At 40.6% G+C, this 19,822-nt stretch overlaps 1 protein-coding gene across 3 annotated transcripts; it reads right to left on the minus strand.

Moving 5' to 3' along the window:
* Positions 1-602: 602 nt before the first annotated feature.
* Positions 603-18,913, minus strand: NOL12 (nucleolar protein 12). 3 transcript variants are annotated; one of them, XM_081331412.1, is made up of 8 exons: positions 18,769-18,913; positions 16,413-16,518; positions 15,855-15,903; positions 14,349-14,485; positions 7,075-7,160; positions 3,389-4,010; positions 2,627-2,847; positions 603-1,266 (listed from the first exon to the last, which is right to left on the minus strand). In XM_081331412.1, the coding sequence occupies exons 1-6, from the start codon at positions 18,846-18,848 to the stop codon at positions 3,839-3,841; spliced, it is 630 nt and encodes a 209-aa protein (XP_081187538.1). In that variant the 5' UTR covers positions 18,849-18,913; the 3' UTR covers positions 603-1,266; positions 2,627-2,847; positions 3,389-3,838. The 3 variants fall into 3 exon arrangements, with proteins under 3 accessions (XP_081187538.1, XP_081187537.1, XP_081187536.1); XM_081331411.1 differs by having other exon boundaries at positions 603-798; positions 1,121-1,266; positions 2,627-4,010; XM_081331410.1 differs by having other exon boundaries at positions 2,627-4,010.
* Between the last annotated feature and the right edge of the window lie 909 nt (positions 18,914-19,822).

Here is a 19,822-nt window from a genome sequence, read left to right on the forward strand (position 1 = left end):
GTCAGTGTTAGCACGCTTGCTTTCGTGCAAACCATTATTTGCTTTCATGCTTTCGGCCTTTTCACCGCTATAAGGAGATAAAGTGCGTCCTTAAATAGCGTCCTTAAGCAACGGCACACGTTTTGACACCGCATCGCATGAAGGGTATTTTCTTGATTTTTGCCGTGGTTATAGCATCTTTGGAATCTCTCCTTTCCATGACAGTATGTGCCAACTTTCCCGGACCCTGCTCTAGGTCAACTCTACCACAAAAGTGTATTTTTTTTGGCAAGGATGCTGTTGCTACTGTTCCAGCATTGTACCCTTTAAGGCACACTGTAGTTTATTGTAGGCATATGCGCATTTAGATTTTGTTCCACAAAATATCCTCTCAAATCAACCTGGGTGGGGTCTAATATAGAAATCATAAAGAGCCATCTTAACTAACTTCAACCTTCCCAATGAAAAACCTGACCAAGCCCCTCAGTATAAACTTCAAATATAATGTATGTCACGGGGTAATTCTTATGATGACAAATGGTAGGAGGAAGCACTCATGAGTTCCAGAACAAATGAGACCATCTTCATTGAATCAGGATATAAATAAATCCCCAATACATTGCTAAGTTGATTGACAAGGTAGATTTTATTGCAATTATCTCAGTATTCATGTCCTTTTTCATTTCTAATGTACAAGTTAGCATTATTATAATTTAGCAATATCTTCTTCCTTTTCTCTCAGTCTGTCTCTCCCTTGAAAACTTCTCTTAAGTCTCTCTAGTTGGATCTTCATTAATCAGGATTATGTTTCTTTTCTTTCTGCACAAGGGGAATTTTGAATAAAACAAAGCTTAAGCATCTCTTTCTAGACCACCCAAGCGTACTCTTCTGCCTATTAGTAGGAAAAACTAATCTGTTGCACATTTAAGTACATTTACAGTAATTATGGATGGCCCCCAGATGTAGCAAGCCAAATGAAGATAAACCCTGCCATCGTAAGCTGTTGTAGTGGAGAAAAAACAACAACACGTAGTCATAAAGCATTACAAGCAATTCCACCATTAAGTATCTGCTCATACTACAGACAAAGCCAAAATCAAACCAGCCATATTAGAACTTAATCTCATCTAAGAATACCAACCATTGTAGCAGCCATCTCCAGTCTGGCATCTTCCTTCATACATCTTGGTCATACTGGCTGAAAATTCTGAAGCCAGAATCCAAACACATCTGGATGGCATCAGGATAGAGAATGGTCTATACATTCATTTAATGGGGTGGGGGAATCTTCAAAGGCGGCAGGGAATAAATGCAAAAATTCTACGTCAAGGTACATTTGCTCTCTGGAAATTAGGATCAAAGGCAACCACCCATTCAATGCTATCCACTGGAAAACTGTGAGAATATTAATAATAAACCTCATGTCTTCATTACTGAACATCTGATGGAATAATACAAGATGCTGAAATTGGTCTGATCCAGCAGGGCTCTCTGAATCCCTCCTCCCACTTGTCTGTTTCTCCTTCCTGCAATCCCTGTTATAGAAGTGGGGCTGAGCTATCTGGCAGTTGTTTGTACTTCAGAGCAAAGTTAGCAACCTGGTCTCCAAATGTTTGGACTAACTCCCACTAACCATATTTGCTAGAGACAGTGGGTTGCCTATATGGTTTAAAGTGTTGAGGGAATAGTTCCAAGATGATATTCCTGCTGACAATTCATTTCTGATGCTTGTTTCTACTATGTTTAATCCTAGAGTATTTTGCATGACCGAAGTCCACTTAGACAAAGCAGTTAACCATTTCATACTAAGTATCCAATATAGGCGAGACACCACGTTCCTGGTGATGAACTGCATGATTCAATCCTCTGTTCCAACATGATATTGGAGGGTGACATACTCACTGTAGGGTTCCCCACCAACTCCAATGAATGGTCAGGGGAAGCAGATTGCTAGCATAAAATGGGCAGAGGTTCCCTTAGTGATTTCCCAAGATTTACAAAGATAGCCATCGTACTATTAACCAAATCCACTAACAGGACCTCGCAAGGCCTCCCCACAGGATTGTAATACAAATTTGGACAGTGTTGAAGGAGGCATTATTTTAAGTACTTGGATCTTTATGAATTAATCTCAGCACCTGAAGTACAGTCCAGTAATCACAACCAGTGTGACGCTTTCAGGACTAGCATATGGGCTCTATATCCTCCCCTCTTAACAATTAGGAGATGTAGTCTGCACCAGTTACAGCTTTGGGGCTGTCTTCAAGATAGCTTTATGAAGAATTCATTGCAGCAATCCAGACGAAAGGTTCCTTGTGTGTGGAGCACTGACATTAGGCTGTGCCAGTCTGTGTAGGATAGAAATTGGCACATTTGCCAAAGCTAGATTTGGATATGCAAGGGTCTTCTTTAAACGATTCTATCATCCCATTTATTGAGTGAGGGCTTTCCAACAGCTGAGAAATCAGAAAACATACCCTCCTCCCTCCCTCACCCACCCACCCACCCACCCCAACTGCCATGAATCTAGTGTTTCTGTCATTTACTCTTCAAAGCAAAAATACTTTATCCAGCAAGTGCTGCCTTTCAAAGTCCTCACATGACTGAGGCCACAAGACACATATACAGCTTGACCTCTAGGTCTCACCTCTCCCTCTTTCCCTTCCTTTGTTTTCACCATCATAATGCATTATTTCTCTGTTGTTCTGGGCTCTGTTACCAATTATAAGTAGATCAGAAATATTTTGGCTTGGTGCGATTATTGCCAGGATACAAGCAACAGCATCTGTATTGGCTTTCTCCCCAGTTTTCCAGGCTGCTGTTAGAACATAATACAGAAAATCCTCTTCCTGCCTCCTGTCCTTTTTGCTGGATGGGCAAAAAAGTACATCCAATAAATTTTCTTGATCTGGAAATCTAATTCAGGAATTAAAAATGTTATTGACAGAAGCCCTAACATTTAAATGTACTATAATTAAATGATGCTCAGACACAGAGCCAACACTTTGTGAGAGGGACTTTTCAGAATGAAAAATAAAATGAAGAGTTATGGATCCACCTAAAAAGCATTTGGATCCTGGTCACTTTAAAAAATCTCTGACAGCTAATAGATCAAGTATGGGGCTTTTAAGTGGCGATACAGATTCATTCCCACTGTTTCCATAGATTCATTTTCTATAAGCACCAACAAGTTATTCTGGGAATGTTTTGCCATGAGAGCAAAAAAAATTCAAAAGTTAATAACTACTTTTATCTTCAATGCTTGTTTATGAGTAGTGGTGTAATTGTTTGAAAATGTCAAAAGAATTTATGACAAACATGTTTCCTCATCAAGAGATGAGAATTAACGTGAATAATAGTAAAAAAATGTGCAAGAAGAAAATATTGCTATTATTTGTGCCAGCCTTACCCAATTTGATACTTGACAGATGTGTTGCACAATATTTGGGTGTTTGTCCCAACAAGTTGAGAACACCTGGTTGTCCATGGTTACTTTTTTATACCTGTTTCTATTTCTGAATCCAATATATGAAATGATATTGTATGGAGGAAAGAACCAGAATGCAATTATAAATGTGGCCTTCCCCAATCTTGGGAAATATGATATTAATCAGGGATCTAATTTACCTGGGGGGGGGAAGCCTTTGTCCACCCAAATAAGGGAAGGTAATAAGAGAGGTCTTTCCCAGCAAGAAACCTACACAAACCAAATTAGGCTTGCTTGTACAAGCTCAACATTTCTTAGTTCCTGGAACACCAAATATCATCTCTCTTCTGCAATCCTGAGCAGAAGACTGTGTTCACATAACACTGATCTTCCTCCAAGCCAATTAGCAGTTTAACAGTCCATGTTAGCCTTTCAGTCTTGGACATGTCTCCTTTTGCCTGTCATTTTCCGGCGCTGGGACTTGCTTGTTCGTCCTGTTCTTATCTTTTGGTCTCTGTTCTTTACTCCTTGTTTGCGGCTGATCTGTTTTCTTTTCCTCTTTTTCTGACTACGGGAATGCAGAGAAGCAGTGAGGGAAGAAATTCTGTTGATAGGAGAAGAAAAAAATGATTGTTTCTTAGTTTAAAAAAAATACAAACTAGCTTTTAGTTCTCAGGTTTATTCACCCTTACCTATGTTCCTTGCTTTCTCCTTGTGATGCTTGTCTTTCTCCTCTATTGAGGATATTCGTTACACAACTTGATTGGTAACCCTAATGAGTTCTGGGTCTCAAGCTGCCTAGACGTGAGACTTAATGTTATCAAGGGCGTTGAGGCACCAGGAAAGATCCATAAGACCTTCTTGCAGTAACTGGTGATCTAGGCCAGGGCTTTTCAACCTGTGGTACATGTACCACCTGTGGTACATTAACACGTGGCAGGTGGTATGCAGCCCTGCCTAGCCAAGTGTAGTGGGGGAGGGAAAGAGCCAGCGCAGGCAAGGACTTACCATGAAAGAGTCCTCTGGAACTGCAGAGCGGCTGGGGTGAGGCAAAGGCCCCAGGTTCGCTTCTGGCTCACCCTCCCACATGAGAAAGGAGGAGGGGGGCGGAGACAGGAGAGGCTATAAAAGGAGGCAGTTTGGGCGGGAGAGGGAGAGAGAAAAAAAGAAGCCACCTTGGGAGGAGGTAGTCAGCTACAGCTGCACGGAAGGGAAAGGAGGGGGAGGAGGGGGGGAGGAGAGAGGAGATCAAGCAGGCCAGCCATGAGCCCTTCTACAACTTCTGTGGCAGCCACCTGTGCTGGCAGCAACAAACAGGCAAAAAATGCAGGGGGGGGGGAAAGAGGGGTTGCCCTCCATGAGGAATGAAGAAAGGTAGCAATGAAGAAAGGCAGCATCAGCTGGAGGTGAGACAGAGGGAGGGAGGGAGATGGAGAGTGGAAGGATTCTTATGTGCTTTTGTGACTTTGAAGTTCTGGGATTTGTGCAATGCGGGCTTTGTGTTCTTAAGGAGTGTTTGGCAATTTCTATTTGGCTGATGTCTTGTGTTAGCTTCTATTGCTCTGCTATTGTTAGCTGTAAGTTTTGCTGCAAGGGATTTTGAAGTATTTTTTCTCCTGAATGGATTTTGCCTGTAGCATTCCTTTACTTATGAATGGAGCCATTTGGGGAGGCTGTCTTAGTCAGCAGCCAATACTTACTACATTTTTTTTCCCCTTCCTTAAGTGCCGGCTGCACTACTTAACTTTCCTTTCTAGCCAGTAGCTAATTTTTAAAGGGGAATATGCCCTTTTAAGCTAGTTGCTCAGCAGCTTGTCTTTTCTGTCTCTGGAGGCTTTTCCTTGTTTGATGTATATATGGAAGAGAGAAAATATGGGGAGGGAGGGGTTCAAATTCTTCCTTCAGAAGGAGGTGGGCATGAGAAAGAGGGAAGGAGGAGGGAAGTCCCGCCTTAGCACTTGGCCATCAGCAGCCCTGCCATTGACTTTGTTTGTCAAAAGGTTGCAAAAGGGGATCACATGACCCTGGGACACTGTGACCATCCTAAATATGAATCAGTTGCCAAGCATCCAAATATAAAATCACATGACCCTGGGCATGCTGCAATGGTCATAAGTGTGAAAAATGGTCGTAAGTCATTTCAGTGCAATTGGAACTTTGAAAGGGTTTTTTTGGGGGGGGTCATCAGGTTTTTGACACCTTGCTAGGTGGTACTCGAATATTGCCATATCCTAATAGTGGTACAATCGGTGAAAAGGTTGAAAAGCCCTGATCTAGGCAACATGGAACACCTGATAGGACTATGCCACTGGTTTTCTCCATTGCACTAAGCTTTATCCATAGGATTATACGCTGGACTTCAATTCCTCAAAGATCTCATTGCATGGGGGAAAACTCCCTATACACTATTGTGGCTGGTTTGGGGCGTTATATGCTATGTCAACATAGCTGCTGTGGCTTGCAAACTACCAGTAGTCCTTGAATTACAATCACAATTGGAACTGGAATTTCTGTCGTAAGTTGAGGTTACAAGTCAAATTGGATCTGATTTTACAACAATTTTTAAACAGTTGTTAAACAAATCACCACAGTTGTTAAGCAAATCCAGCTTTCGCAATGGGCGTTTTTTGCTGGAAATTAGCAAAAAAAAGGTTGGAAAACATGATTAGTGTGCCACAGGATGCTGCAAGTGGTCATAAATACGAACTGACTGCCAAGCTCCTGAATTGTGATAACGCGACCCTGGAGATGGTGCTATGGCCATATGCACAAGTATAGGTTGTGACTTTTTCTGAAACCATTGGAGCTTTGAACAGACATGAAATAGTCATTAGTCAAGGGCATTATAATAGTTTATTCAAGAAATCATGATTATAAACACAGCTCAGAGCTATGTATGTCCAGCCAGCTTTAGGATCTTTTAAATATTTAAAGACAATTCTGAGCTCTAAAGCTGGACAGTAAACGGAGAAGAAGAAAAAATAGTCTCCTTGGAATAATTCTGACTTGAATGTTCCTCTTATTTATAGAATTGCCAGTCCTCTTCTCATATTTTATTTTTACATGCCTTAAAAAAACTGTACATCTGAATTTCTCTGGGCAGATTATAAAAGTTAAACAAAACAACACAAAATGCAGTATTATTGAGAGATAACAAGTCAGTTCATACTGAGAAAATAAACTCTGCAGCAATAAATTTAGAACTAGAGAGAGAACTAGAACTGCAAAATAAAAATAAAAATCCCAACAAATTTAAAAAGACTAAAAAAACTAACTTATTTGCCAGGTGGGAAAAATATATTTACACAGGCAAAGGGTTAGGGGTAGGAGTATTTGTATACTTTCTAAGGAAAGAATACCGTAAGAGAGAACCAGCAGACAGAAGATTCTTCAGTCACATTTCTTCCTAACTCAGCCAGTAATATCTTTACGTAAACAACACTTTCACTCTATGCCCGCTTCCACCTGACCGTATCATACTTATCTCTACTATTTCTAACATAACTTGACAACATATCCCATACCTGTCTACTCAGAACAAACCCTTTAAATTCAATGGAGCTTACTCTCTGCTCAATGTTAGAATAATCTCTAAGCAAATCTTGGGAGAACAGATGGGACATTCTGAATGATTTGGTAATTAAAAGTAAGTCACACAATTGTAATACCTCTCAGACAGAAGAGGATCTCTAGCTTTCTTCGGCAATGTACGTGTATTCAAGGCGTCTTCTCCTTCCAGGTCAGTATTTTCTTTCTAAAAAGAAGGCACGTGAGCTATTAATGAACACTGCAATGAAATCTAGACATGCAACTAGAAACATGATTTGATTTTCTAAGCAAAATATTAACATTTCAAATGAAATGTTAACACTTTAAAGAATAGTAGCTGTCAACACCAAGACCAAACATGTAGAACCAAAAGTTAGCATCAATCATTTAGCACTGTAGTGAACTGTAATCCATAAATTATGGTTCAGAATTTGGTTTCTAGTTGGATTCAGGCAAACTATTCCCTTCCATAAACTTTGGGAATAACAGCTCAAAAGGCATTACATTCATACTAAAGTACTAAGATCTTGTATATTTGGTTGCACAAATACATGTATGTGAGAAATGTGTAGTATAGTGATTAGACTGAGCCATACTCCTCACTGAGGGATGCCGGCCAATTTTGGGCTCTTCTTCCAGGCCTCTTTTGCACATTTTATTTTTGTGCCTCCCAGTCAGTGTTGATTCCTGATGACGGTCTGGACTAGAAATTTAAAATCAAGTTACTTTCCAACACATCTCTGAGTGAGCTTATCCATTGCCATGGGGTTAAGTATCATTGGTCAGTATGCTAATGGTACGTACGTTTCCATCTCTGTTCTGGGCTGGCCAAATAGTACCTTCAGATACTCTGTGTCTGGCGGTCTTAGGGGTTTAAATGCTTAACCCAAACAAAACTGAGTAGCTGTGGGCTTGTTCATTCTCTCTCCCCACACCTCACTGTGAATGGGATAGCACTCCCTAGGCAGAATTGCTACGCAATCTGGGAATCCTCTTGGACCCATGGCATCTCCCCATTAGACTAGTCTTACACACACACTGTATATGAGTCTAACATTGGCAATCCAGATGTACCATGATCATGATTACTACATAACCACTACATAAGCACTCGCTTATCAGCTTCTGGATGCAATTCAAAATCTTAGTTTTCATTGATAAAGCCGTTTATGGCTCAATGTTGGGTTATTTGAGGAACCACCTATTACGGGTAGCTGCCCAGTCCACAAAATCCAACAGAAAGAAAGTGCTTTGAGTCCCTTAAAAAAAGAAACAAAGGATATATGAGGCACACATTCCTATGCTTTGGAATAGCTAGCAGGTGCCCAGATATCTGGAAAGCGCTGAATTTCTGTAAGACATAAAAACTTGACACACATGTATCAAGATGTTGGATGAGCTTGCTGAAAAAAAGGTTTCGGATATTGAGATGTTATGTTTTTGTGCCATCAGATCAACTCTGATTTTTTTACAACTCAACAGCCCTCTGCTTCACTGAAATCTGGCTTAATGAGTCAACTGATGGGAGAGGCTTGCATATCCCAGGGTTTCAGATACAGAGGGCAGACAGAATTGCAGAAACATCCAATAAAAAGAAGGGAGGGGATTCTCTGCTTTTATATCAACTGATGGTGCAAAAATGTAACTAAACTAAAGAAATTCTGTGATGTGGACTTAGAGACATTAATGATCAATTGCAAACCATTTTATTCTCCACGAGTTTTCCTCATTTCTGTTAACTGCTGTGTACATCTCACCACAAGCTTATGTAAACAATGCATTACAAACTCTAGCTGACTATGTGGATTGAAGAAAAACATCCTGATTCACTCCTCATTGTGCTAGGTGATATCAACAGTGCTAACTTAAGCCAAGAGCTACCAAAATACTTTCAGTGCTTCAACTGTCTCACTGGAGGCAAGAATACATTAGACCACTGCTACACAACTAAAAGATGCTTATCGTTCTTTACCACGAGCAGTTGTGGGACACTCTGATCACTGTATGATTCACCTCGTCCATGTTTATAGACAAAGGCTTAAAACCCCAAAACCAACAATTATCAGTGAAGTCTTAGACCGAGGAGGCAAATCTAAAGCTACAGGCTTCCTTTGACTGCACTGATTGGAAAGTTTTTGAAGATCTCTCTGCAGACTTGGATGAACTCACAGATACTGTAATATCATATGTTAGTTTTTGTGAAAACCTATGCGTGCCAACCAGGAACTTGCCAATATACAGTAACAATAAGCCCTGGTTCACAGCTAAACTCAAGCAACTATGTCGTGCTGAAGAGGAAGCCTACAGGAAAAAAAAATAGAATGCTGTACAATCAGGCCAGAAGTGTATTAATAAGGGAGATCAGAGCAGCAAAAAGAAGCTACTCTGAAAAGCTAGGGAGTCGGTTCTCACCAAATGAACCAGCAAATATGTGGAAAACTCTCAAAAAATATCACCGGCTAGAGCAAACCTCCTCTCCATGCTGAAGGAAATCGACAACCAGCAGATAACCTGAATGTGTTTTACTGTAGGTTTGAGAGGAAACCTCTGTCACCTATCTCCACCATCCCCATCTCAGATACACCAACAACAGCCATACCTCCTACAACCGACCTCATCCCCTTGGATCCCACATCTCTGGTGATCACAGAAAATGATGTGCAAGGTCTATTTCACAGACAAATGCCTGGAAAAGCACCAGGCCCAGGCAAGACAACTCTTTCTTGCCTGAAAGCTTGTGCTGATCAATTGGACCCCATCTTCACCCGCATCTTTAACTAGAGATGTGCTATGTTCCTTTTTGCTTCGAATGCTCCACTATCATCCCAGTGCCAAAGAAACCCTCCATCAAACAACTGAATGACTACAGACCGGTTGCTCTGACATCCATAGTTTGAAAGGTTAGTGCTGGCCCGCCTGAAAACCATCACGGATCCGCTGTTAGACCCCTTGGAAATTATCTACCGAGCAAATAGATCAGCAGATGATGCTGTTCATATGGCTCTGCACTACATCCTACAACATCTTGAATCTCCAAAGACCTATGCAAGGGTCCTTTTTGTAGATTTCAGCTTGGCATTTAATACCATCATTCTAGATATTCTTCTCACTAAACTAAATCAGCTAGCCATACCTGACCACACCTATAAGTGGGTCATAACCTTTCTAACAGACAGGAAGCAGCAGGTGAAGCTAGGCAAAATCACATCAGATAACTGTACAATTAGCACAGGGCCCCCCCAGGGCTGTTTGATCTCTTCTCTTCTCTTCTCTCTATATACCAATGACTGCATCTCAAAAGATCCCTCTGTTAAAGTACTGAAGTTTGCAGATGATACAACAGTGATAGGCCTCATTCGAGACAACAACGAATCGGCATACAGACAGGAGGTTGAACAACTAGCCTTGTGGTGCGGCCAGAACAATCTTGAACTGAACACACTCAAAACTGTAGAAATGATAGCAGACATTAGGAGAAACCCTACTATTCTACAACATCTTACAATACTAGACAACACAGTATCAACAGTAGAGACCTTCAAGTTTCTAGGTTCTATAATATCTCAAGATTTAAAATGGATACCTAACATCAAAAATGTCACCAAAAAAGCACAACAAAGAATGTTCCCAGATTGGAACTTATATTACCAAGCAGCTATTTTAATGTGGATTAAAGAATGGATAACACTCAGAGATAAAAGACTATTATAACTAGAGGGGCATGACCTGCAGATCGGCTGGCATGCCTTCTTATGGTATGGGAAGAATAAAGCCCATAGATACTTTCAGAACCATACTGTAAGAAACGCACTTCTCTTAGAATGGGAAAAAATAAAGGAAAAAACTTATATTAAGATACATGAATGGCTTTCAACAATGGAAGCTTTTACTTACCCAAACTTAATTAATTATGATAAACTTGTAACATATAAGGACTTATTGGATAATGAAGGAAGATTGAAATCTAGACAAGACCTATATCAACAAGGTATTGATCTAGCATGGTGGCCATACTTACACATTCAAACAAGGTATGAAAAACCTTGAAAACAACAGGGCTCTACAAAGAACAGACACAGCTTGATCTATATTGTTAAAAACAGATGAGAAGCTGATGAAAAAACTTTACAGGTTTCTGCTTAATCTAAAGATGGAGGAAGAACAAGTTAAAGAAACAATGATAATTTGGGCAAAAAATGTTGGTCACACTATAGAACTTGAAGAATGGGAAAAGTTATGGGATACAAATATTAGATTAACTAAAGCTGTATCATATAAAGAAAATTTGTATAAAATGTTTTATAGATGGCACATGACACCAGTGAGACTAGCAAAAATGTTTAAAAATACTTCAAATGTTTGTTGGAAATGCAGCCAAAGACCAAGTACCTATTATCATCTCTGGTGGACATGTTCTAAAGCTAAAAGGTTCTGGCTTAAGATACATTTATGGTTGGAGAAGATGGTTAAAAAACAAATAGAATTTAAACCAGAATTGTTCTTGTTAGGAATGATAAATCCCAATTATGATAAAGAGACTGGGTATCAGCAGTGAGAATTATGTATGCCCAATATTGGAAAACTGAGTGTTTACCAACTGAAGAAATGCTAATCAAGAAAATATTAGATTGTGCAGAAATGGATATATTAACTTTAGAGATTAAAGAAAAAGAGCATTTAGTCCACTATAGAACCTGGAATAAATTTTATTAATGGCTAGACAAACGAATTAGAGAGAAAGGAATGTGATACTTATTTTTGACCTTATTCTACTAGGAAAAATATTATAGATTGAAAATTTAACATTATTTACTATAATTTGCTATATCCATTATTGTTATCAATCATTATTACTACTTCTATTGATATATTCTAACCCAGACAATATGCTATTTGCTAAATATTGAATGTAAATGGGGGAAACCTCAACCCCTCCCCCAACTTTCCCACTATCCCAGCCCTACACCCTATCCCTTCATTTTCCTCCCCACCTTTATAAAAACCAATAAAATTTACATTACAAAAAAGAAATAATAATAATAATAAAAAATGTTCTTCCTGCACCAACTGGAGGAAGCTGAGTATCTGGATCCGTACCAATCGGGCTTCAGACCCAGGTATAGCACGGAGACGGCATTGGTCGCGCTGGTGAATGATCTCTGGCAGGCCCGAGATAGAGGTTATTCCTCTGTCCTGGTCCTATTAGATCTCTCAGCGGCTTTTGATACCATCGACCACGGTATCTTACTGCGTCGTCTTGAGGGGTTGGGAGTGGGAGGCACCGTTCTGCGGTGGTTCTCCTCCTACCTCTCGGGCCGTTCGCAGACGGTGTTAGGGGGGCAGAGGTCAAGCCCTAGGCCCCTTAGTTGTGGAGTGCCTCAGGGGTCGGTGCTCTCGCCCCTCCTGTTCAACATCTATATGAAGCCGCTGGGAGAGATCATCCGTCGCTTCGGGGTGAAGTATCATCAATATGCTGATGATACCCATCTTTTCATCTCCACCCCGAACCAACCCAGTGATGCCCTCGATGTGATGTCCCGTTGCCTGGAAGCGGTACAGATTTGGATGGGAAAGAACAGGCTTCGGCTCAACCCGGCCAAGACTGAGTGGCTTTACATACCGTCATCTCGTTTAGTCCAAGAGGTTCCATCTTTGATTATAGGAGGAGAGATGTTACCTCCCGTTGATAGAGCACGCAATCTGGGCGTCCTCCTAGATTCACGACTCAGTTTTGAAGATCATATTGGAGTCGTAGCTAGGGGGGCATTTGCCCAGATTCGCCTAATATACCAATTGCGCCCCTTTCTGGACCGAGATGCCCTACGTACAGTCACCCACGCACTCGTTACCTCCCGTATAGACTACTGCAATGCTCTCTACATGGGGCTGCCCTTGAAAACCACCCGGAGGCTTCAGCTGGTGCAGAATGCGGCTGCACGGGTAGTGATGGGAGCTCCCTGATACTCCCATATAACACCTCTGCTCCATGAGCTGCATTGGTTACCAGTTGCCCTCCGGGTGAGATTTAAGGTGCTGGTACTTACCTTTAAAGCCCTACATGGCTTAGGCCCGGGATACTTGCAGGACCATCTGCTACCGGGAACGAATTCCCATCGCCCAGTACGCTCACACAGAGAAGGCCTCCTCAAGGTACCGTCGGCTAGACAATGTCGGCTGGCGAACCCCAGGGGAAGGGCCTTCTCTGTGGGAGCGCCAGTCCTATGGAATCAGCTCCCCCCTGAGCTTCGGATGACCCAAGATCTCCGGTCCTTTCGCCGCGGCCTCAAAACACTCCTTTTCCACCTGGCTGACCTGGACTGACAGGCATTTTAATTATGTTTACAATTTTTAATTTATTTTTAATTTTTTTAATTTTAATTTATTGCACAGATGACTTTAATTTTAATTTTATCTTAATTTCTGTTATATGTTATTGTTGTTAGCCGCCCTGAGTCCTTCGGGAGATAGGGCGGGATATAAGTCCCATTAATAAATAAATAAATAAACTTAGGAAGCTCAAACTGCCCAAGGAGCTAGTGACACAGTTCTACAAAGGAATTGTTGAGTCTGTCATTTGCACCTCTATAACTCTATGGTTTAAAACTGCAACCAAACAAGACAGACACAGACTTCAACAGATGGTTAGAACTGCAGAAAAAAAACCATTGCTACCAGCCTGCCTTCCATTGTGGACCTGTATACTGAACGAGCAAGAAAGAGGGCTGTGAAAATATCTACAGACCCCTCACATCCTGGACCTAAACTACTTCAACTTCTTCCCTCAAGATGATGCTATTGGGCATCGCACACCAGAACAACTAGACATAAGGACAGGTTTTTTCCCCGTGCCGTCACTCTGCTTAACAACTAATTCCTATAGCAGTCAAAATAGTTAATGAAGCTGTATCACTATGATGCTCATCTTTCCTATTACCTATCCTTATGACTATAACTTTGCTGTTTATATTTTACAATTTATATTGTTTTTTTAGTACCCTAGTATGATTTATGTTATTTGCTTAGCTAGTACTCTATGACTATCACTAAGTGTTGCATCTTATGATTTATGATGAAGTGTTGTATTTCACAATTTATGATGAATGTATTTTTATGTTGTATGTATATGATCATGATTATCACTATTACTTGTATGTACACTGAGAGCTTATGCACCGGAGACAAATTCCTTGTGTGTCCAACCACACTTGGCCAATAAAGAATTCTATTCTATTCTATTTTATATTGCATGGTATGGCCCTCCTACTGTTCAGTGTCTGCCTTTTACACCTATGTTCAGAGTTGAATTTGTGAGTTAGGCAACCATATAAAAATTACATATAAATAATTTTTGTTAAACAAGTGAATAAACAAGTGAATAAGACAGATATATTACCTCATTTAGCCCCAGCACACGATCACCAGAAAGGTCCAGGTCACTGATGGTAGTAACAGTGACCGTATGATTTGGGTGATCATAGCTCACCGATTCTGTTTGAGACGTCACTAGATGTTCCAATTCATCAGCTTCCTCTGAGAAGATGAAATAACAGCCATAATTTCTTGTGCAAAGGCAGTTTCTTCAATCAATCTGTTGAAGAATGGCATCTATGTTCTAAATCCCCAGAGCAGGGAGAGGGGGGAAAGAGGGGATGGTTTTGTGCGAGGGGCAGGCGTGTGCGTACACACACTCATGTTGCTCACATGAGTGGGGCCAAGCTAGCATAAGTGAGGCCCCGAATTCTCCCGATGCTTGTGTGAGTGGGACTGTGTGCAGGCATGCATGTGCATCAGCCAGCCACTCACATCCCAGTTGCGAATAGACCATTGCCCACAGGTTGGGGACCCCTGTTCTAAATGAAAAGCTTATGGAAGGAATTCTTTAAGCTTAGACCTTTCAGCCCTGCTACCACTACATTCTATTGTTTCTTTACATATGTGGGTTGACCGATGTCTTCATCTCCATAACTTTAAACAGGAATATTTTAAGAAATGAAACATGAAAATAATCCTTGAAGTAGGTTCTTTTGTTATCTGTGTTTGCTACATTATCATCACTATTTACTGCACAATTCCACCAATAATGGTCAAGCTTCAAATATCAAAAAAAGAACTCTATACATATCTTTAACCAGGTCTTGACAATCTATCTATCTATTTATCTATATACACGCTTTTGTAGATTTTCACAGGTACAGGTATGTAGGTCTTGGCGTATTCAGGTCTTTTCCCGTGTAAGATTGAGGGCACGGGAAAAGACCCGAATAAGCCAAGACCTACCTACATACATACATACATACATATTCATTCATTCATTCATTCTATGAATTTGATTATAATACAAATCTACTTAATGAGCAGAGAAAGAGTAAACAGTGTAAGGAAAAAGAAAAAAAGATAGGAATATAATGTCTTCCAATCTTCATCACTACAAGTTTAAACAAGCTTAGTGACTTTTTACCCCTATAAGTTTATAATTATTTCTTCATCCCATCGCTTCTCTAGACAAATTCATAAAAAAAGCACCTCAGATCAGCAGAAGGTCCATACAATAATCATTCTTCTAAAGACTGAAAGCTTATACAGTGCAACAAAAAAAAATCAACACTAAACCTCCCTCCAACAGTTTGTGATTAACAGCAGTGGCCTAAACATAGTCACACTGCGTAGTGTAGAAATAGCACTTAGTAAGTGTACTAAAGATTATACAGTAGAAAAACTAATTCATTAATAGAGGTCAAATGTTTTAAAACTCATAATGAAGATATGGTTTGAATCATGATTGATATTTATTTACCCTCATTTTAGACAAGTTGTATGGAACAGTCTTTTGTTCTCTAAATTGTCATCTTATACATTATGGGATTCCAGGCTAGGTTACATCTTCAAATAGGATACCTACCTAAGGCTTCTTCTCTCTCCTTCAACATCTTCATGTATTCTTTATGTCTCTACAAGAGAAGCAAACAAATAATTCCAAGAGTTTTCAGATCATCTCCTAAACTGCCTCATTCAAGTTGCTAGTTAAAATCCTGCCAATGAGAAGTTATGTATACTGTGGTAGTATAGTATTTGGTAGAATTGTGGTACTATGCGGTAATATAATATTGCACTATCAAAGCCTACGAGATCTGGAATCTCCATTAAAATAAACCAGTTTAAACCATGGTACACTGCTATCATGGAACACTGCTATCATGTCACTCCTCGTCCTTCTCTTCATTAAACTAGACACACCCAATTCCAGCAACTGTTCCTTATATGTTTTAGCCTCCAGTCCCCTAATCATATTCCTCTGTTACTTACATTCTTGGAGTATCAATAATAAAAAGGCAAAATGAAGGCAGCTGTCCAAAATGTTTGAAAAAAAATCACCCATTTTTGGAAGGACACAATTCTGCCTATTTTTGCAGCTGTTGCAGCCTTCCATTTCCCAGACAGATCTCAGATAAAATCCTACCTCTTCTTTCATCTTTTTTTCTTCCTCCTTCAATTTGTGCTTTATTTCTTCCAGAGCTGCTTTTCTCCTCTCAACCTTACGTTTGTGAAACCCTGTCAAGAACTCCCTGGAAAGAATAAGCACAGTATAGTAGGCAGCAATAACTTAGGATTACCTCTGCCTATGAAATCATTATTCAACGAATAAGTTGTCCTGCATGATCAGTAGGCAAATACATACAAAAGTTTTACCTATAGGTAAAAGCATACAACGCTTTTGCCTATATTAAACATTCCCATGTAGACATCCCATGTTGTAGTCGTAATGTGGGCTAACTCAGAAGTATGGGCTGGTTCCTGCAATACATTTCTTAAGAGTCTAATTCATTTGTACAGGAGGAAAAATGGCAGAACAGATTGGATAACAATAAAGTATGGAAGCTATGATTCTTTTTTTAAGCCTCTCAGAGAGTAATGCAGATAGTCCTTAACAATTGCAATTGAGACCAGCAACTCCTTTGTTAAGGGATATGATTAAGTGAAATATCACATGACTATGCCAGACTTATGTCAGTTCCACTGCAAGCATTAAATGACTCATCCACAGTTAAGTGTAACATCACATGACTGACTTCCTGCTGGCTTCTCCATTGATTTGGCTTGTTGGAAACCAGATGTGAAGCTCACAAATAATGATCACATGACTGTGGGATGCTGTGACAGTTGCATGTGTGAGGACCAGTCATAAAACTACTTTTTTCAGCACTGACATAACTGAGCAATCATTAAATCAGGCAGTTATTAACTGAGAATTATTTATAATTCTGACTGTCCAGGTACCCTTGTGTGATTCTGTTCCATTACGTGCACTAACTTTCTTGCCAATGTAATTGTTGCCCATTACTTGCCATTTTATCTTAGGTCTAGCTTGTCTACACGCTTAGACGGAGCACAAAAAGCAAAGTTTCTTGCTCCACATTTCACTTCGCAATTTGCCTCTTAAGTTGAAAAAAATCAGTTATGTGTTCTACTTGGCAGCACAGAGAAAACATTAACTCAGCTGCAATCTAAAGCATGAATATCTGTACCTCAGATATAGCCTGTTGAAAGAAAAATCTTCATCAGGGTCCAGTCCAAGCCACGAATAAACAAAATGGAGACTGCTTTAGAAAGAAGGTTGTTGTTTATTGAAGAACAGAGCCAGACAGAAAATGTGGCTCTGGGAAAGCTGACCACATGTAGTGGGGAGTGGTAAGTTTTTATACCTTCTTTGCCTTTTGTGTTTGGAGTTGTTCCTGTGGCATGAACTTTGACCTGAAGTTCAGTGTGCCCTTCTGGTATTCTGATGGTGGTGTGTTAATCCTATAATGTCCTAAAGGTCATATCCTGCTTCCCTGGGGCTGTGGCTGATGGCTTACTTCCCGTGTTGGATTTTTTGGGTTGAGGGGTTGTTGGTTCTAGGGATCTTTGTCTTTCTAATCCCATCAGTTCCAAGCTTCCTGGCTTGTCTTTCTGAAGGCATTATCAGATCTACATTTCAATAGACCTGGGTTCTGCTTGGGGCAGAGAGACTTAGAGGTGGTGGTTTCTGCCTAAGATTTTCTATTATTCCTTTGGGGAAATATATTCTGCTTTTTTAATATTCCCCAAAATATTTCCTTCTCTAGGAGGGTGGGTGGATGCTGACTTCCAACAAGTCCTAAGCAAGAAGAATGAGTAGGCAAAAGCCAAGTAAACAAGTAACTGTGAATGTCAACCTCAAGAATGAAAACTGGATTTCACTCTTTGAAGAGCTGGTTTAACTATTTTGTGTATTGTTTCTAAACCAAGACATCCTTGGCTTACTTGATGTCACCAAGGTGAATCAGAGGACAACTCCCATCACCCTCGGCCAGCATCAACCAGCCACTGATTAGGTTCTGTGAACCAAAACTGAAAAGTACGAAGTTGGGGAAAATCTAAGAATTCTGGGAGTTGAAGTCCACTCATCTTAAAGTGACCAAGTTTGAAAAACATTATACTAAAGCAGGGGTCTCCAAACTTGGCCCTTTAATGACTTGTGGACTTCAACTCCCAGAATTCCTCAGCCAGGCACGCTGGCTGAGGAATTCTGGGAGTTGAAGTCCACAAGTCATTAAAGGGCCAAGTTTGAAGACCCCTGTACTAAAGCAACACGTGTCTGAACCTTGCAGCAAGCATCCTGCAAGCGTTAACTCTTCTCTCACTATTGAAAGAGCCTCCCACTTAACCATCCCCACCCCACCGTAGGGGGCTTCCGCGGGAGGCATCTGCACACCGAAAGACTACACATCGCCCAGCGAGCGGCTGGGCAGCGGTAGATCTATTCGCTCAGCTTCTTCCTCCTCTCTCGCACTCACCGTCGATTCTTCTCATCAAAACACACGACTCTACGGAGCATCGCATTCCCATCGCGCCGCTCCTTTTTCTTGCGGCCCATGCCGGCGATGACTTCTTCCGATTCCGCCAGCCGAAGTGCAAACCAGTGCACCACCTCTTCCGTTCCGCCGCCGCCGCCGCCTCCTCGATGAGTTTTCGTGGAAAGGTCCGCCTCTCCTCTCGGCTTTAATCATTCCTTGTCATGCTTGTTATATGTTAACAACTCTTCTTTTTTTTTAAAAAAAGTCATGCAATCGCTACACAACTTTTGCCTGCAATATCCACAGTCGAAATATTTTGGGGGCCAAGAACCTAAATGCGGCTTCCTCCCGGAGACAATCTGTTTTTCCAATGCTTCAGCACGCTTCTGTTTAGCCAAAAATGAGCAATCTGGTCATGTGGATAGCAAAGACTGTGTCAATTATACGCTAAATCATGCCATGATTATGGTTTAGTTTTGTATGAGCCCAGCTAGTGTGGTTTGCAACCTGTGATTTAAACGTGTGCTTCCATTTTTTTAGTCAACCGTGATGAAGCAAATTGGGTTAGGATGTGTTTAAAAAAAGCATCTATATCTCAGTCTCTATCATCTGAAGTAAGTTTCAGTTTCTGTGGAACATATGGCTAGCTTGCATTTTTAAATGGTTTCCTGGATCTTTCACTTATAGTACCTTCTGCAGTATTTGCATGTGAAAAATTTGCTTTCTAAAAGTTCACTCACCATTCAAGCCACAATACTGGTCTTGTACTTTTGTTACAGAAAAGAATAAGAGTGACTACATAAATAAGCAGTAAACAAGCTCCCAGGGGGAAGGCAGCAGGTAGATTGGGATCTAGCAATAGCATTTAGACTTTACAGCACTCTCTAAGCAGTTTACAAAATCAGCATATTGCCTCAACAATTTGGGTCCTCATTTCACCGACCTGAGGTTGGAAGACTGAGTCAATCTTGAGCCGGTCGGGATCGAAGGAATCAAACTGCAGTACTGCATTCTAAATACTGCACCACCACAGCTCATCTATTAGCATTTCACT

The sequence above is a fragment of the Vipera berus genome (genome assembly GCF_964194415.1).
Source record: "Vipera berus genome assembly, chromosome: 6".
In the NCBI taxonomy this organism is placed as follows: Eukaryota; Metazoa; Chordata; class Lepidosauria; order Squamata; family Viperidae; genus Vipera; species Vipera berus.

What these genes read in the sequence shown, in the direction of transcription:
- NOL12 (XM_081331412.1), bottom strand. Translation starts at nt 18,848, where the DNA reads ATGGGCCGCAAGAAAAAGGAGCGGCGCGATGGGAATGCGATGCTCCGT. An exon ending in TTTGATGAGAAGAATCGACG is followed by an intron (nt 16,519 to 18,768) that starts GTGAGTGCGAGA and finishes TATTCTTTCCAG; the next exon opens with GGAGTTCTTGACAGGGTTTC. An exon ending in GTGTGCTGGGGCTAAATGAG is followed by an intron (nt 7,161 to 14,348) that starts GTAATATATCTG and finishes CCTTCTTTTTAG; the next exon opens with AAAGAAAATACTGACCTGGA.